Source organism: Vanellus vanellus, assembly GCF_965231255.1.
Source record: "Vanellus vanellus genome assembly, chromosome: 1".
Taxonomy (NCBI): domain Eukaryota; kingdom Metazoa; phylum Chordata; class Aves; order Charadriiformes; family Charadriidae; genus Vanellus; species Vanellus vanellus.
The window spans coordinates 89,366,591-89,379,957 of record NC_138905.1 but is presented as its reverse complement, the minus strand read 5'-3'; the positions used below and the strand labels follow the sequence as shown (position 1 = coordinate 89,379,957).

At 40.7% G+C, this 13,367-nt stretch overlaps 1 protein-coding gene across 1 annotated transcript in view; it reads right to left on the bottom strand.

Annotated features, from left to right (window-relative positions):
- The window catches only part of TBX15 (T-box transcription factor 15), a 99,772-nt gene that overhangs the window by 33,518 nt on the left and 52,887 nt on the right, over nucleotides 1–13,367 (bottom strand). Inside the window, exon 2 of the mRNA XM_082498522.1 lies at nucleotides 6,151–6,364. Coding sequence (XP_082354648.1) covers nucleotides 6,151–6,364 — 214 coding nt within the window. The remainder of the gene's footprint in view (nucleotides 1–6,150; nucleotides 6,365–13,367) is intronic.

Sequence of the window (13,367 nt, the reverse complement as noted above, 5' to 3'; positions counted from 1 at the left end):
CTTTCCATAATGAGAATGATGTTTATGAAACTCTGAATGTGAAAAAAATTAATTATATATATAGGCCTATAAAACTTGATTAAAATAGTGTTTGCCGGCACAGTGGGGTACTGATATTAAGAACCATGTCTGGGAACTTTCAGCAATAGAAAGAAGTTGTTGGATTGTGGCAGCCAACATTTTTGATGTTGTTGTTGTTCAAAATTTTCATCTAACGCAAAGATATAGCTCATTTTTCCCTTGTGAAAACTGTTCAAAGAAGGAGAATCACACATATATCCCCAAACTGTATTTTTTTCCCCAACAGCATAAAGTTTCAGCTTCTAACCCTTAGGAGTCTCAAGGTGCCAACTCTTATCCCTGTCCCTTGAAGCAGCACGTATGAAGCTTGTGTCAACTTGGATCTGCCTTCAAAGTTGTCCTGCTCTCGGTAGAGGCATGGGCCAGGTGACCTCCAAAGATCCCTTTGAACATAAATTCGTTCTCAGTTTCACAGTTTAGTTTTAGAGAGGGGAATGTCCATTAGAGGATAAGAAATTAAAAGGTACCTGGCAGGTTGTCTCAAAACACAAATCCAATTGCTTGAAGCTCATCAGACTTTGGAAATACTCTGGTACAGACAGCTTAGTGAGCAGAAGTCAGATGAGAGTTTAAAAGGACTGACACAATTTACCCTACAGTATTCATGACTGTTTAGTGTGATGATTTATATACTGCACAAATAAAAACTTAAATAACATTAAATTTGCTTAAGGGTGACATCTGCTAAATGCAAACGCTAAAATAAAGGGATGTGCTCTTCAACTGTAGCAAAAGACAATTTGTCTGTTGACAGTAACAGAGAGAGAAGACACTTCCCAGTCATAAAAAAATCTGATTGAGAAACTCCGCAAAATAGTCTGATTTAGGCTTGCAGATTAAGCGTGCACGGCGCTTACAACGTGCATGAGTTTACAGGGCAGCCTGAAGTTGCCATCGCTATTTTATACCTCATATATCCTTGCCTTTAAGACTGGTGCCAAATGTTTATTTCATTATAAAAACAAATCTGTGAGGAGTGAAAGTGAGGGAAGGCAAGGCAAAGCAAGGCAAGGCGAGGGAAGGCAAAGGGGGAATGTCTTCCTGTTTCCCTCTGCAGCATGGGATTATGTAGAGATGTTTGTGTTGAGAGAAAAGGCTGAGGGCAGGGTTTGGGAACAAAAGGATTTAATGTTTATGAGGGAGATGGAGCCCAGCAGATATCCTCAGTAGCTCCCAAAGGGGATGTTTTTCTGGAAGCTGGAGAAAGCTTATCAGGCCCACTGGGCCAGGACCTCTGAGCAGCAGTTTAGTAGCTGTAGCCTGCCAGCCCTCACTCTGAGAAGTCCTCTCCACGTGCCCCTTCAGCATCAACGGAGCTTCGCAACAAAATCCCTGCTGCTGTCTCTAACTGAAGAGAACTGTGGGGCCCTTCCTTCCTTCCACTGGAAATAAAAAAAAAATTTAAAAAAAGACGTTTGGTAATGTGAACAGCCCTAAGTACACATTTCGAATGCCTCAGACTCATGGTTTCATGGAGGCAAAGAAATTCTAGTCAAAATACAATTTAACCTATCAGGAAACACAGAGGAGTCAGGAGGGGGCAAGGTCACCTGTTTGACCACCCACTGATGTTTTTTCCCACTCTTATTACTAAGCACTGGCTCAGCACCCAGGTTTGAGCCATCCCACAGTACAGATGTGATAACTGCGATATGACGGATGAGATAATTTCCCTCACTGTTGACGTGACGGAAGAAATGCCGTCTCTGTGACAGGTAGAATCTGACTCTCCAGAAGAATACCTCCTGGCTGTGCTTGTGTGTGTGGTCACACTTGTATAACCACCTCCATAAACAGTAGGCAGCGTTTCCCTTCCAGAGCAGGACTCCAAGCACTCCCTACAGCGTCTCCCCCCCAGTAATAAATGGACATTGCTTTTTCTTTTGGGCAGCACTTCTATGCAGTGGTTAACTAACGGTTACCCCTATAGCTTAGGTGACCGTGGCCTTGAGCTAGGGATTGTAGGGGTGTGGGGAGGGATTCAAATTCCTCTGCTGACGTTGCCAGGGTACATGCATGATCACCGTTGGTGAAGGAGAACAGAGAAAAAGAGTTAGATATGTTTTTAGGACTAGTTGCTTAGACCAGTATGACCTGGGGCTTAAGTTGAATTTATTTTATTTTGTATGGAGTCTAAGGCTGAATTTCAAACAGAAAGGAGATAAAGGAGATTTGAATGCACTGCAGCTGACAGAAAGCCACTTGCACCTTTTGCGCAAAGAACAAAGAAGTCTTGTTAGCATTTTATTAAATTCTGAATAGCAACGTTCTGATGGAAAGGAAAAGTCCTAAGAGGACTGAAGTAGGTTTATGGAAAAAGACAAAAAAAAAAGAATCTATAAATACAGCATCAAGAAAAGAAAAAACAAAGAATTAAACGTGAGTGGGAGCGGGAGTCTGAAAGCTAAAAAGCGTAGTAGGCATGACATAGGCAGGATGTAGCTCCAGAAATATGTTTGAAAGGAGAACGTAGGTTAGAGAGTACCATTACAAAGTAATAGCAAAAAAGATACTGTGGGTCAGGCAGGAACCAACCAGTGTCATAGAAAATTAAGGAGCAGCTGTAGTTATAGGCAACTGAGTCTGTAATTATAAGGGCTTTCAAAACAAGAGGGCCTTACAGGACTCAAACAGGGTTTCCAAAGAGAAAGCAACAAGAAGAGCAAAATTGTCCTTGGGGAAGGAAGAAGTTTCAAATGACACTGTGCGTCTCTCACAATTTCAATAAGTAGTAGGCAATCCTCACAAAATAACACAAATTCTGCTGGTTTTGCCAGAAATCATACAATATAATCTATGGGATGCATTGTATATCACGCTTCCCATATGGAGAAACAGGACTGCTAGACTCAGCCCTCCCCCATCACAGACACATCCTCTCTGAAAGAAAAATGTTTAACCTGGGAGGTTAAACATTTAATTTGTGAATTTTATCAAATCTATAAGGACCATCCCCAACAAACAGATGTACTACCTAAAGAAACCGTCCAACTCTTCATTATGCTTTGCAATGGTTAACGTACGAATGTAGGCAGCAGCAAAAAAAAAAAATCCCCTCCAGTATTGTTAATATCACCTCTGGAGGACATCATCAAGCTGAAAAAATACAGATATTCAGTAGCTATATAGATTTTGTGTGGGCAGCTAGTGATGAGCCTGTTGGCCACCAGGACTCAAGTAACGATAAGCATCTCCTTTCAGGGAGAAAGACTATTATTTAGGATTGTAAAGAATACGTGATTTGCACAGTAAGTTATGACCCTGTATTGTGATACTTGGTCTTCTGTAAGTGGAAAAATTGTCAAGACTGGAACTTGCAAAGGCACTTGAGAGTGCTATTAATTGTGTTACAGAAAAAATCTTGGAAAGAGAAATATATCTTACAGTCCTTGCAAGTTTCCCTATGTCTATTCACTACTAAAAATTATCAAAACACATATTGTTTTGAACTACTTAAAATAAAATTAGGGTGTCTGTGTTTCTTAACGTGTGCTCTTAAACACCTCTAACAACTGGCTAAATAGGGAGATTTCATCAGAAAATGCAGAACAACCAAGGTTTTCCCAGAGCATAGAGACTTCTACAAAACATGAAAACCAAAATCTTTGAGCAAAAACCTAATAAAACTAAATCTATTTTTTTATTTGGGGCTAGGTTGAAGCAAAGAGAAAAAATCAAGTGGAGGAAGTCAATCTGAATGTTTTGTTTTGAGATGCTTCTTCACTAAATGGGGGACATTTTTCTGGGCATGGTGCTTCACTGGAATTGTAGTTCAGCTGCATCATGGAAGGAAATATGTACATCTCACAATAATTCTTAATCATCTTTCTGTTACTACTGTGTAATTAGGGATATGTATCTATTGTTTGCTACAATGATAAGAGATGTGGGAAGCCATATTTGTTAGAAAGCCAACGTGAATGGCAAGTTCCATGAACAATTGCTGACATGGAACATTTCAATTCATAAATGTCAGAAGAATAGTTTTGTATCAAAAGTGTAAAAATACATACTTCAGACAGCTCCAAGCAAGAAATAAGAGTTTATAGCTTGAAGATAGCAGATGACAAATTTTTTTTAAAAGTTGTGGGGTTTTTAAACAGCAATGTAGTCGATATTGTATTTCCTAAAAAATTCCAAGGAACTACAGGATCTTCTTTGTATGTGTGCATCAGTCTGACCAAATAGAAATCTTTCATTTTTTGAAATGATCCAAAGTATTTAATTTCCTTATGTTATATTTCCCCAGAATATTTCACTGTGGTTTTTTCCATGAAACCTTCCTGCTCCAGGACCCCTGCCAGTGTTGTCAAGGCTTTTGTGAGAAGTTATGTTGAACAATTTGCAAAATTCCTGTGGCATTGATGTTGCAAACTTTTGCTGACTTTTTAAAAAGTAAAATTGTAATCAGGGTATGGCTTTTTAAGATTCCAGAAAGGTCAGATACTTCTTTCAGAAAAATGTGAGCTGCTGAGGTCATCTTCATACCACTAAGTTCTGGGCATTTTAGTGTGCACTGGTGTTGGTGGTCTTCAAGATATTTGTGCTGTTGTTAAGTCTATCTACTCCATGTATCATAAGAAAATTAATTATAGTTAATCCAACAGGTAACAATATATAATTTTAATTTTCTGAGACAGCCCGAAGGCACCAGAACAACAAAGTCAGAAGCAAGAAACTTGGTTCTGCTGGTGTCACATTTCATGATGCTGGACAGATCACTTAAACTGTTTAAGTCTCAGTTTAACCCCCTATGAAAAGAAGATAATAATAATTTTATTTGCATCTGTTCTGACATCTCTAGAGAAAAAGTGTTGCACAATAGCAAGCCTTATTTCAATTTCTTTGCTTCTTCCATTTCAGGCAGAAGGGCAAAAACAGTAACCCACTCTGTACTGATACAGGATGCTTCGTGTGCCAATGAGATTGTATATCTAAAACCAGCAGCTAAGCTGGTTCTGATAATCTTCAGGAATTATCTAGGTTGTTTGTCTGATGTTGCTTCCCTCAAATTATCTGAACTTCCTGGGGCTACACAGCAACAGCAACCACTTCATAAGAACACAAAACAACAAGTCCAGCTGTTCTGGCAAATTCAGAGAGCACAGAGGTAAACCAAAATTATAAACAATAGAACACCATGTTTTTTCCCCAAAACTTGGGAAAAAAAACTCCCTTCTGCTTGTCTGCGGAAGGGGTGGAACAGCTCCTGGGACAGTCACGTGGTTTGTTCGCTAGCCGGCTCTGTCCATGGTGCTGACTTCCGTCTTCGCAGCGTTAATCGGAATGAAAACATCATTAGGCGGAAGTAAGGAACATTACGTGAACGCAAACATGTCTAAAAATCTGGGATCGTTTATGGTTTGAGAGATCTGGAAATTTACAGCTAGCTTCAAGTTGTGCTTCGACAACCAGATTTCTAGCCTTTTTTAAATGGGAGAAAGAAATGGTGGGGTGATTTTTCCTTTTTTTAAAAATCTGTCTTATTAGTGGCTCTTCCTAACCTCAGCTTGTATGGTATCTCTTGCAAGAGCATAGGGAAACATTAACCCTGCATATTTTTGATACAGGAAGTCATTAACATTTTATCTCTTTAGAATTGCAGGAAGACATTCATTTGGTGGAAAGGTGTATTTGAATTTCACTGTATTTGAGATTAAATCAACTGGCTCGTGAAGTGCTATGGGAACTTGAAAGGAAACTCAAATGGCTCACCCCCAAATTCATAACTCATCTTAAATTCAGTACTGCCGACAGCACAGTGATCATTTCCTGATTTATTTGCTCAAAGGAAAGGCTATCCTCAACGGTTTCCTGCAGCTGCCAGTTCTTCTTTGGAGCCACTGATTTAAGCAGTAATATGAAACAACTTTACCTGTCTTAAGAAAGCTAATAGGAGATACAGCTGTGAAAATCTGACAGCCATTTAATTTTTCCTGAACGTTTATTCCTTTTGCTCATCAAGTAGAAAAATGGGGGGGGGGGGGGAGGGGGTCTTCAAAAAGATTTTTTAAATTTGTTTTGTTATGATCTGATTTTTAACTAGACAGGAAGCCAGAGGTATCTTACCTGCCTGCTTTCGTGATGATCATCTCTGTCCCAATGTCATGAAATCTTTTCCAGAGGTCAGCACACTGCAGCTCTACCTGGATCTCTTCCATGGATGAAGGTGGAGGAGGCTGAGGGCCTGAGCCACCAGATGTAAGGTCAGAATGAGAGCCAAATGAGCAGGATGTCCTTTCTGCCAGCACCTCTGTGTCTGACCCAGTGCTCTGCTCTGAGTCTGCAAAGTAAACAAGCCAGGTAAGACCCTTCAGTTATACCTGCTGTGAGTGGAAAAGGAAGGGAAGGGAAAAGCCAACAAGGGAAGTGCTAAAGAAGAGGACAATGGCCTTTTCTACATGTATACACACACACGTGTATATTTATGGTTTGTTGTGATTTATGGCCTGATTTGGGGCTTTGGGTTTCCAACACAACATCTGGCAATTTTGTGAAGTTTTAGAAACAGCTGAAAAAAGGACCCTCAACATAAAATATAAATAGTAACAAACATCACCACAATGCTGGGAATGGAGCACGAAATATAGATACAAAAAAAAAATAGAAATGAAAAAAAAATAATTCAATCCATAGTTTCAACCCAAGATTAGATGGGCTCACTAGAAAACTACATTCCATTTAATTGAATATCCTCCCACACTACTATTGAAGAGTTGGTTATTTTTAAACAACACATTTTTTTTCCTTTTAATATTCTTGTCATCAAAAATAATGAGCATTTTTTTATTGCTATTTGGCAGCACCATTTTGGGAACGTGTTTTATTTGCTCCTATAATATCTTTTTTGGAACAATGATATTTCCTGAGAAAATAACCATGCAGCTTTTGGTGAGGAAAATGCTCTAGGCTACTTAAGGACAAAAAGGGGACATAATAAACATATGGAATATGTTACCAGGGAAAGCAATTGAGGTAAACTGCAGAAAAGAACACATGAGACAACCACCTCTCTTTATTGGGGAAAAGAAAAAGAAGTCTCTTTCAAAAAATAAGCAAACAAACAAAAAAGTGAGATTCAACTAGTTTAAAGGTCCAAGTTGACGTGCGGTGTCAGATGGCCATTCCTTTCAAAAATCTCTCGTGCGTGTATTACTTAGGTATGGTGTATATATATATATGGTCCTAGCTCTCATACGGTCAGCCTAAGCTGGAATTTTGCAAATATTAGCGTTATTTCGCAACAGGGTGCACACCCACATTACTTCAAAATAATTCACAATACATTCTGCAAAGAAATTTGTTTATATTGAGAGCCTGATTTTTTAACAAATTGGCACTAGTATTCTATAGATGATCGACAAAGGAATAAAGTGTTCCGAAGCACTCGGTTAAATGGCTCAAGAAGAGCTTTGTAGATTTCAGAGATGGTACAGAAACAATGCTTTAGAGTGTCCTCATTGATCACCTAAATACAAGGATCCCAGTGAAGGAATAAAACGGCTGTTTATATGTATTCTCTGCACTTTAAGAAAGAAAGAGATATGTCTGTCTGAAAGGCAAACTTAAGGAGACAAAAAGTAACCATTTGTGTTAAAAATGTGATGAAATCATCCCAGCTAAAATTCCTTCCATACCAAGCAAGTGCCAGAAACTCCTTAATAACCCTGAGGTCATGCAGGCTGAGTCTAAGATTTACAGTGTTTCTGAGAGATAGTGTCTCCTGGAGCAGCTTAACACATTTGTTTTCCTAGTGATGGTTAATCACTTTATCCTTCAACAAAAAGCAAGAGTGTGCTTCACAAATCACAGTAAGAGCTTTTTGTCTACTCATGTGCTGAACCATTAACCAAAAGTCTTATATCTTCTCTGAAGTCCTAAGACAGTATAGGTAAACTACACTGGGCATCTGAAGAGATTTGACCTATGGAAAAGCTTCTGTTATGGAGTCCTCCTCGAATGAGGTACTAACTTGCAAGTTTGCATCTACAGAGACTTTTAGGCCACATCATCTGTGCTTGGTTCAGGCACTCAGAAATTCTGTTCGTCCTCTGAAGCAGTACGGTAAATGGCCAACAGATGTCACTTGGCTAGATTCTGTCATTCCAGCATTTCCTGGACAGCCTTTCAAGGTGGGCATGTGGCTGGAGTCTTGGGAATCCCTGGGAATTGACTGGAATTGCACACTGCAGAAAATTAAATATCAGAGGCTGAAGCCCCCTGTCACTGATTTTATGCCAATGTCACTCCACTGACTTTGTTACAGTTTTGGAGGGTTATTTTGACAACGATGGAAGTGGAAGGAGAGCCACATCCTTGCATATAATTTGCCGTGCTGTCATAAATCAAAAATTGCAAAAGGAATTCACTAATTACTGATATGTCAGTATCTACTCAACCATGCAGTACCACACACAGGAGGAAAAAAACCCTTCCTTTCTTCCAAGGACAATTATTTTGTGCCCTGAAATATGATCTATAATTACCCCCAAATTAGTGCACAGAACAACAAGTACCTCTCCTTCCTCCAATTTTGGAAATGGGAGGGGGAAAGTCACTGGTGTTACTGCTCTTAGTTCAGTCTCAGTAGGCACTGAGATAGATTTTGGTGTCTTCTTCATCCTTTCCTGGGCTGAGCCCTCCTGAATGGTGTCATCCAGTTGGAGACACTGAGTTCATTCCAGACCCAGGGAATTCAGGGGAAGTGAAGTGCACCTGACATATGAAAACTATCCCTAAGGACATCCAGCTCTATAAGACTCTGTGACTCTTAGCTAGACTTCTCTTCATGTGTTAGGATTCTGGATTAATCAAGAGACAGGTGTCAGCATCTGTAAAAGTGAGCAACATATAGAGGGGTGCAGGGTGAACCAGTCTCAATATGTAGTAATCAAATGTGCTGCCTGGCACAGCTCAGGCCACTCTGCTGCACATGCTTGTTCACAATGAAATGAGACAGGAAGATCTGAGCTTTCTTCTGATATTTCGACAGGGAGCTTGGTTTTCTGCATTCACCAGCTTCAGTGGGGCATAACTTCACTAAACTCAAAGACATTACTTCTACTTTACATTGGTGTAAGCAGAGGGGAATTAGGGAACAGCTCCTGAAGCTCCAACAAAATAGAACATCCCTCTGAACACCCTGAGGTGCAGATTGTGCCTGGTACTACATATTGTGTGTGACAAAAGGACAACCAGAAGGATTTCTGAGGAAGATGAGCTTCTTATAGTTTCTCCTAGCTCTGAAGTGACAAGATGACTCTTTGCCTTTCCTTAAAGAAGTGCCCTGTACAAAAGCCCACGTGCTGAATCCAAGGTCCCAGCACAGGCGCTGCAGACCCTCCATGCAGTGGCTTCCTTTCAGACTTAGATCTTCTCAAACTGCTGCCATAGGAATGCTGGTTCTCTGGTGCCGTGTTAGGTTGCAATCTGTGCCACTTTTGGTGTATGGTAGGCAGGCAACAATTAAAACATTTTTGTGGTTTTCTCTTGCTAGGGTAGAGTACAGTCCTTGAGAAAGGATACTTCAAAACCAATCTCATCCATTGCTGGAAACTAGCAAAAGTGGAAGCAGATGCAACTGAGGTTCCTAAACCTACAGTACTCCACTGGATTTTCAGTTGAGACAGTCTCAGGTCAAAATGTTCCTTATTGCTTTTACAGGTATCCATGAGCTTGCACCTTCTGATTTTACCTACTTTTCCTTACGAGGTCCTTCCCCTCACTTGTGTGCTTGAAGAAGGCCCCTTCCCGACGCATCATGGCTATTGAGGTGAATATCTCCAAAGCTCCTGCTGACTGCACGATTCATATCACTCTGCCTCTTTCATTTCCTTCTTCTTGCAAATCTCTTCTAAAACCATCTATTTCCACTCTTGCTTGTTCCTTATGGTGTTTTTTTTCTGATGTTTCCACCAATTGTTTCTGCTGTTCTGTGGAGTGATGTGTAGCCAGAAGAAAACACAGCCCTTTTGGTCTGTGTGGAGAATGACCCACTGATCACAAGGGAATATCAATGCTTAACCCCTCCAGTCTTACACATTCTCCTCGGAGACAATACAGAGAAAAGTTCATAAAATACTGTCTGTCCCTCTTTACAAGCAGCTTGCTGGGCAAACAGGCTCTTGCAAGCATTGCATTTCAAGGAGTTTGGAACTATCTAATGCAACACTACTGAAAAGTTCATGGAGAATACCCGTGGGTTCAATGTGCATAACAACTCCATGAGGCCTGAAGCATACCGCTCCCTCCCTGCCACTGTGCAAAAGGGCCGTTCCCTTTCTACCATCCTGTTGGATGGCTTCTATCATCCCTTCCTACCACGCTGACCACGTATGCAGCTAATGCATTTTAACAGTGTTGGGCCTGGAGGAGAGGAAATTTCTCAGCACTTTCAGCAACCTATGAACCTACCAACAAGACCACAGGATCACTTTCGGAACTCCCAGGGGTACCACAGCCGTTGCTGAGATTACAAAGGAACATTAAACTAGTTCAGAGCTTTTCTTTCTTAATCCCTTTCCCGTTTCTGCTATGTCCAGATCGCCCTGGAAATCCTCACCTCATGATTTCTTTTGATCCACAAATTCCCAGGCTTCTTGTTGGCAGATAGGAAGGAAAACACCATTCTCACAAGCATGGTGACTCTGAGGTCAGCGTCCCCACTGAGTGCCCTAAGATGATTGAAAATAACCTAAACCGGCTTCCTGCACCAACACTACGTGTCCTGGGATCAGAGCCCTCTTCCACAAAACAGCGAGCTGCTACTGCCTGACTTCTTTCTACAACTCAGCTACCCAGTACTCCTCATGTACATTCCCTGTTTTTACATTAGTCTGGTACAAAAGGCAAACTGGTGTGTGAGACATGAATTTGCTAAGCAACTTCATACATGATCTTCGGCAGAATTTTTTCTGCAGCTGGAGTACAGCAGGCGTACTGCGCCCCATATTTAACCAGGAAAACAAAAAGAGCTCAGTTTAGTCCTTGGCCCTATCACGCAGCTCATGCACTCAACAAATGCTTTACTCCAAGGCATCAAAGAATGTAAAGTAGAGGAGTGAGAACAATGACAAAAACCTTATATACATAAAACACCACCTACTCAGAGCAGCCTAAAAGACTGATTCTCTTTCTCTTTTTACTTTTTTTTCTTCTTTTTTTTTTTTTTTTTTTTGCATATGTGTAGATATCTAACATAGATCCTGTCAAATTCCATTAGCATAAAGATTTCTCTTTGGTGGAATGTGGCAGCTGTTACAAGCTGTTAGGGGTTTTTTTTTTAACTGTTTATTTTTGTTTGCAAGGTTTGTGAGCATTTAGTGCAACAGGTGGTCCTTCCCTCTCCCCTGCAGTCGATTTGATGGCAATCGGGATCTGCAGGCTACAAAATCCTGGATATGCATGGGCAGAGAAAATCTGGGATATGTCGCTTTTTTTTTGCTCTGAACTCATCTGAAATTAACGGAGAGTGACACTTCGCTTTTGCTGCTGCTTGCAGACAAATCTCATGGTTCTTTTTAGATTTCTAATTTTCAAACTGGCTACTGACACCCCACAAAATCAGCCGCCGTGGGAACAATACATATTGCAGTGTGACATTACTGGAATCCAGACAAAAAATGTCACAACCCTCTGAAAGTGAAAGAACAGAAACTCACTAAGCCTGAAGAGTTTGGAAGAGCGGTGTGGTGGCTGCTGGTGCAACTACTTCAGGTATACAACTGTTTTCCCCCACGAACTAATACTTGGGCAGAAGCTAAAACGAGGACCTCAGTAACTTCAAAATTCCAAAAGAAGTGCAGCTATGGCAAAGACAGCAGGAGCAGCAGAGGTGAGGCAGGCTGGAGTTCACCAGAGCCGTGCGGATTAGCGGGGCTGCAGCTGACACGGCTGATCCGGCAATTGCTCGTGCTGCGGGCAAAGGTTTCTAAACGCTTCCCAGGTGATTGTAACCATATGCACATGCTGCACACAACAAGTAACACAAATATAGTTCTGCAGGTTTTCTTATACATTGTCTTATCCCCCTGACCTGTTTTCCATTCATTCACATACCCTACTACATTAATCATGCCTTCTCCCAGAGTCAGGCCCATTATCGGCTACATACAGCTAGAATTTGTAACCTGTTTCTTACTGATAATAGAGTCATAGAATGGTTTGTGTTGGAAGGGACCTTTTTAACATCATCTAATCTAACCCCCAATAATATTTATTTTTATTACATAATTGACTACAAGTTGCAACCAATATCAGGATTTACTGATCTGGGGACAGTACAAGCTTGTCAAAACCCAGAACATCATCAATACTAACGCTGCACTGCAACCTCAGACAGTCAAAAGAAGCGTTCAAGTAATTGATTTCCAGGCTAAGACCCTTTTATGAAACCACAGCAGGACAAAATGGCAATAATATCAGCAAGACTCAAAAAGAAAAAACTAGAAGGCATTGTGTAGATGGGAAAATATGGCATAGACAAATAAAGAGACCTGATAGAGTCACAGGTGAAATCAATGACAGACAAGCTGATTCTGAAGTGAAGTATTCCTCTGGCACTTTAACCTCAAAGACTTCTTCATCCTCCTCAATTATAGTTTTATAAGGTGTTTTCATAAGATGACTTGAGCCAGCAAAGCTTGTAAAATACACTCAAGCTGATGGCTGCCCTTACCAAAACAAAGGTTGAGTATAAGGCCAGTATGACATGGAATTATTACACATCTATATCCCCATGGCAAACACAACTAGTAGGAGAAAATAAAAGCAAACATAAAGACAAAAAACCACGGTGGCTTTGGCTCTAAATGCAAGTCTTGCATCAACTTGACTGTGCACTGCCAAGAACTGACTGCCTCTGCCTTGGCGTATTCTGGATAAGCCTCAACAAAGGGACACAAGACCCAGCAAAGAAAAAATCATCCTGATTCACTGGTATGCTCCAGCTGCTCCACTTCACTCCAGCAATGTGAAACAGCTGTAAACCTGGTTTAACCAGCAAGTTAAATTGAGTTTATGGCTTCTCAGTATTGGCAAAGAAGTACAAAGCAGCTGGAGTTTACTTGTATACTTAGCACTGGGGGTTTGCCCTCAAAAGTTAAATCTTGCTCCAGATAGGAGATAGAATATCAGCCACAAGTAAACTTTAAAGTGGTTTTTTATCTCACAATCTATTGTATTTTTTAAGAATGCTGAGAAAGAGAAAACTTACACGTTTTGCCAATGTACATGTAGGACCAGACATTCAAGAGACCAGCTCCAGTTTTGAGCTGCATCAGCTGAAA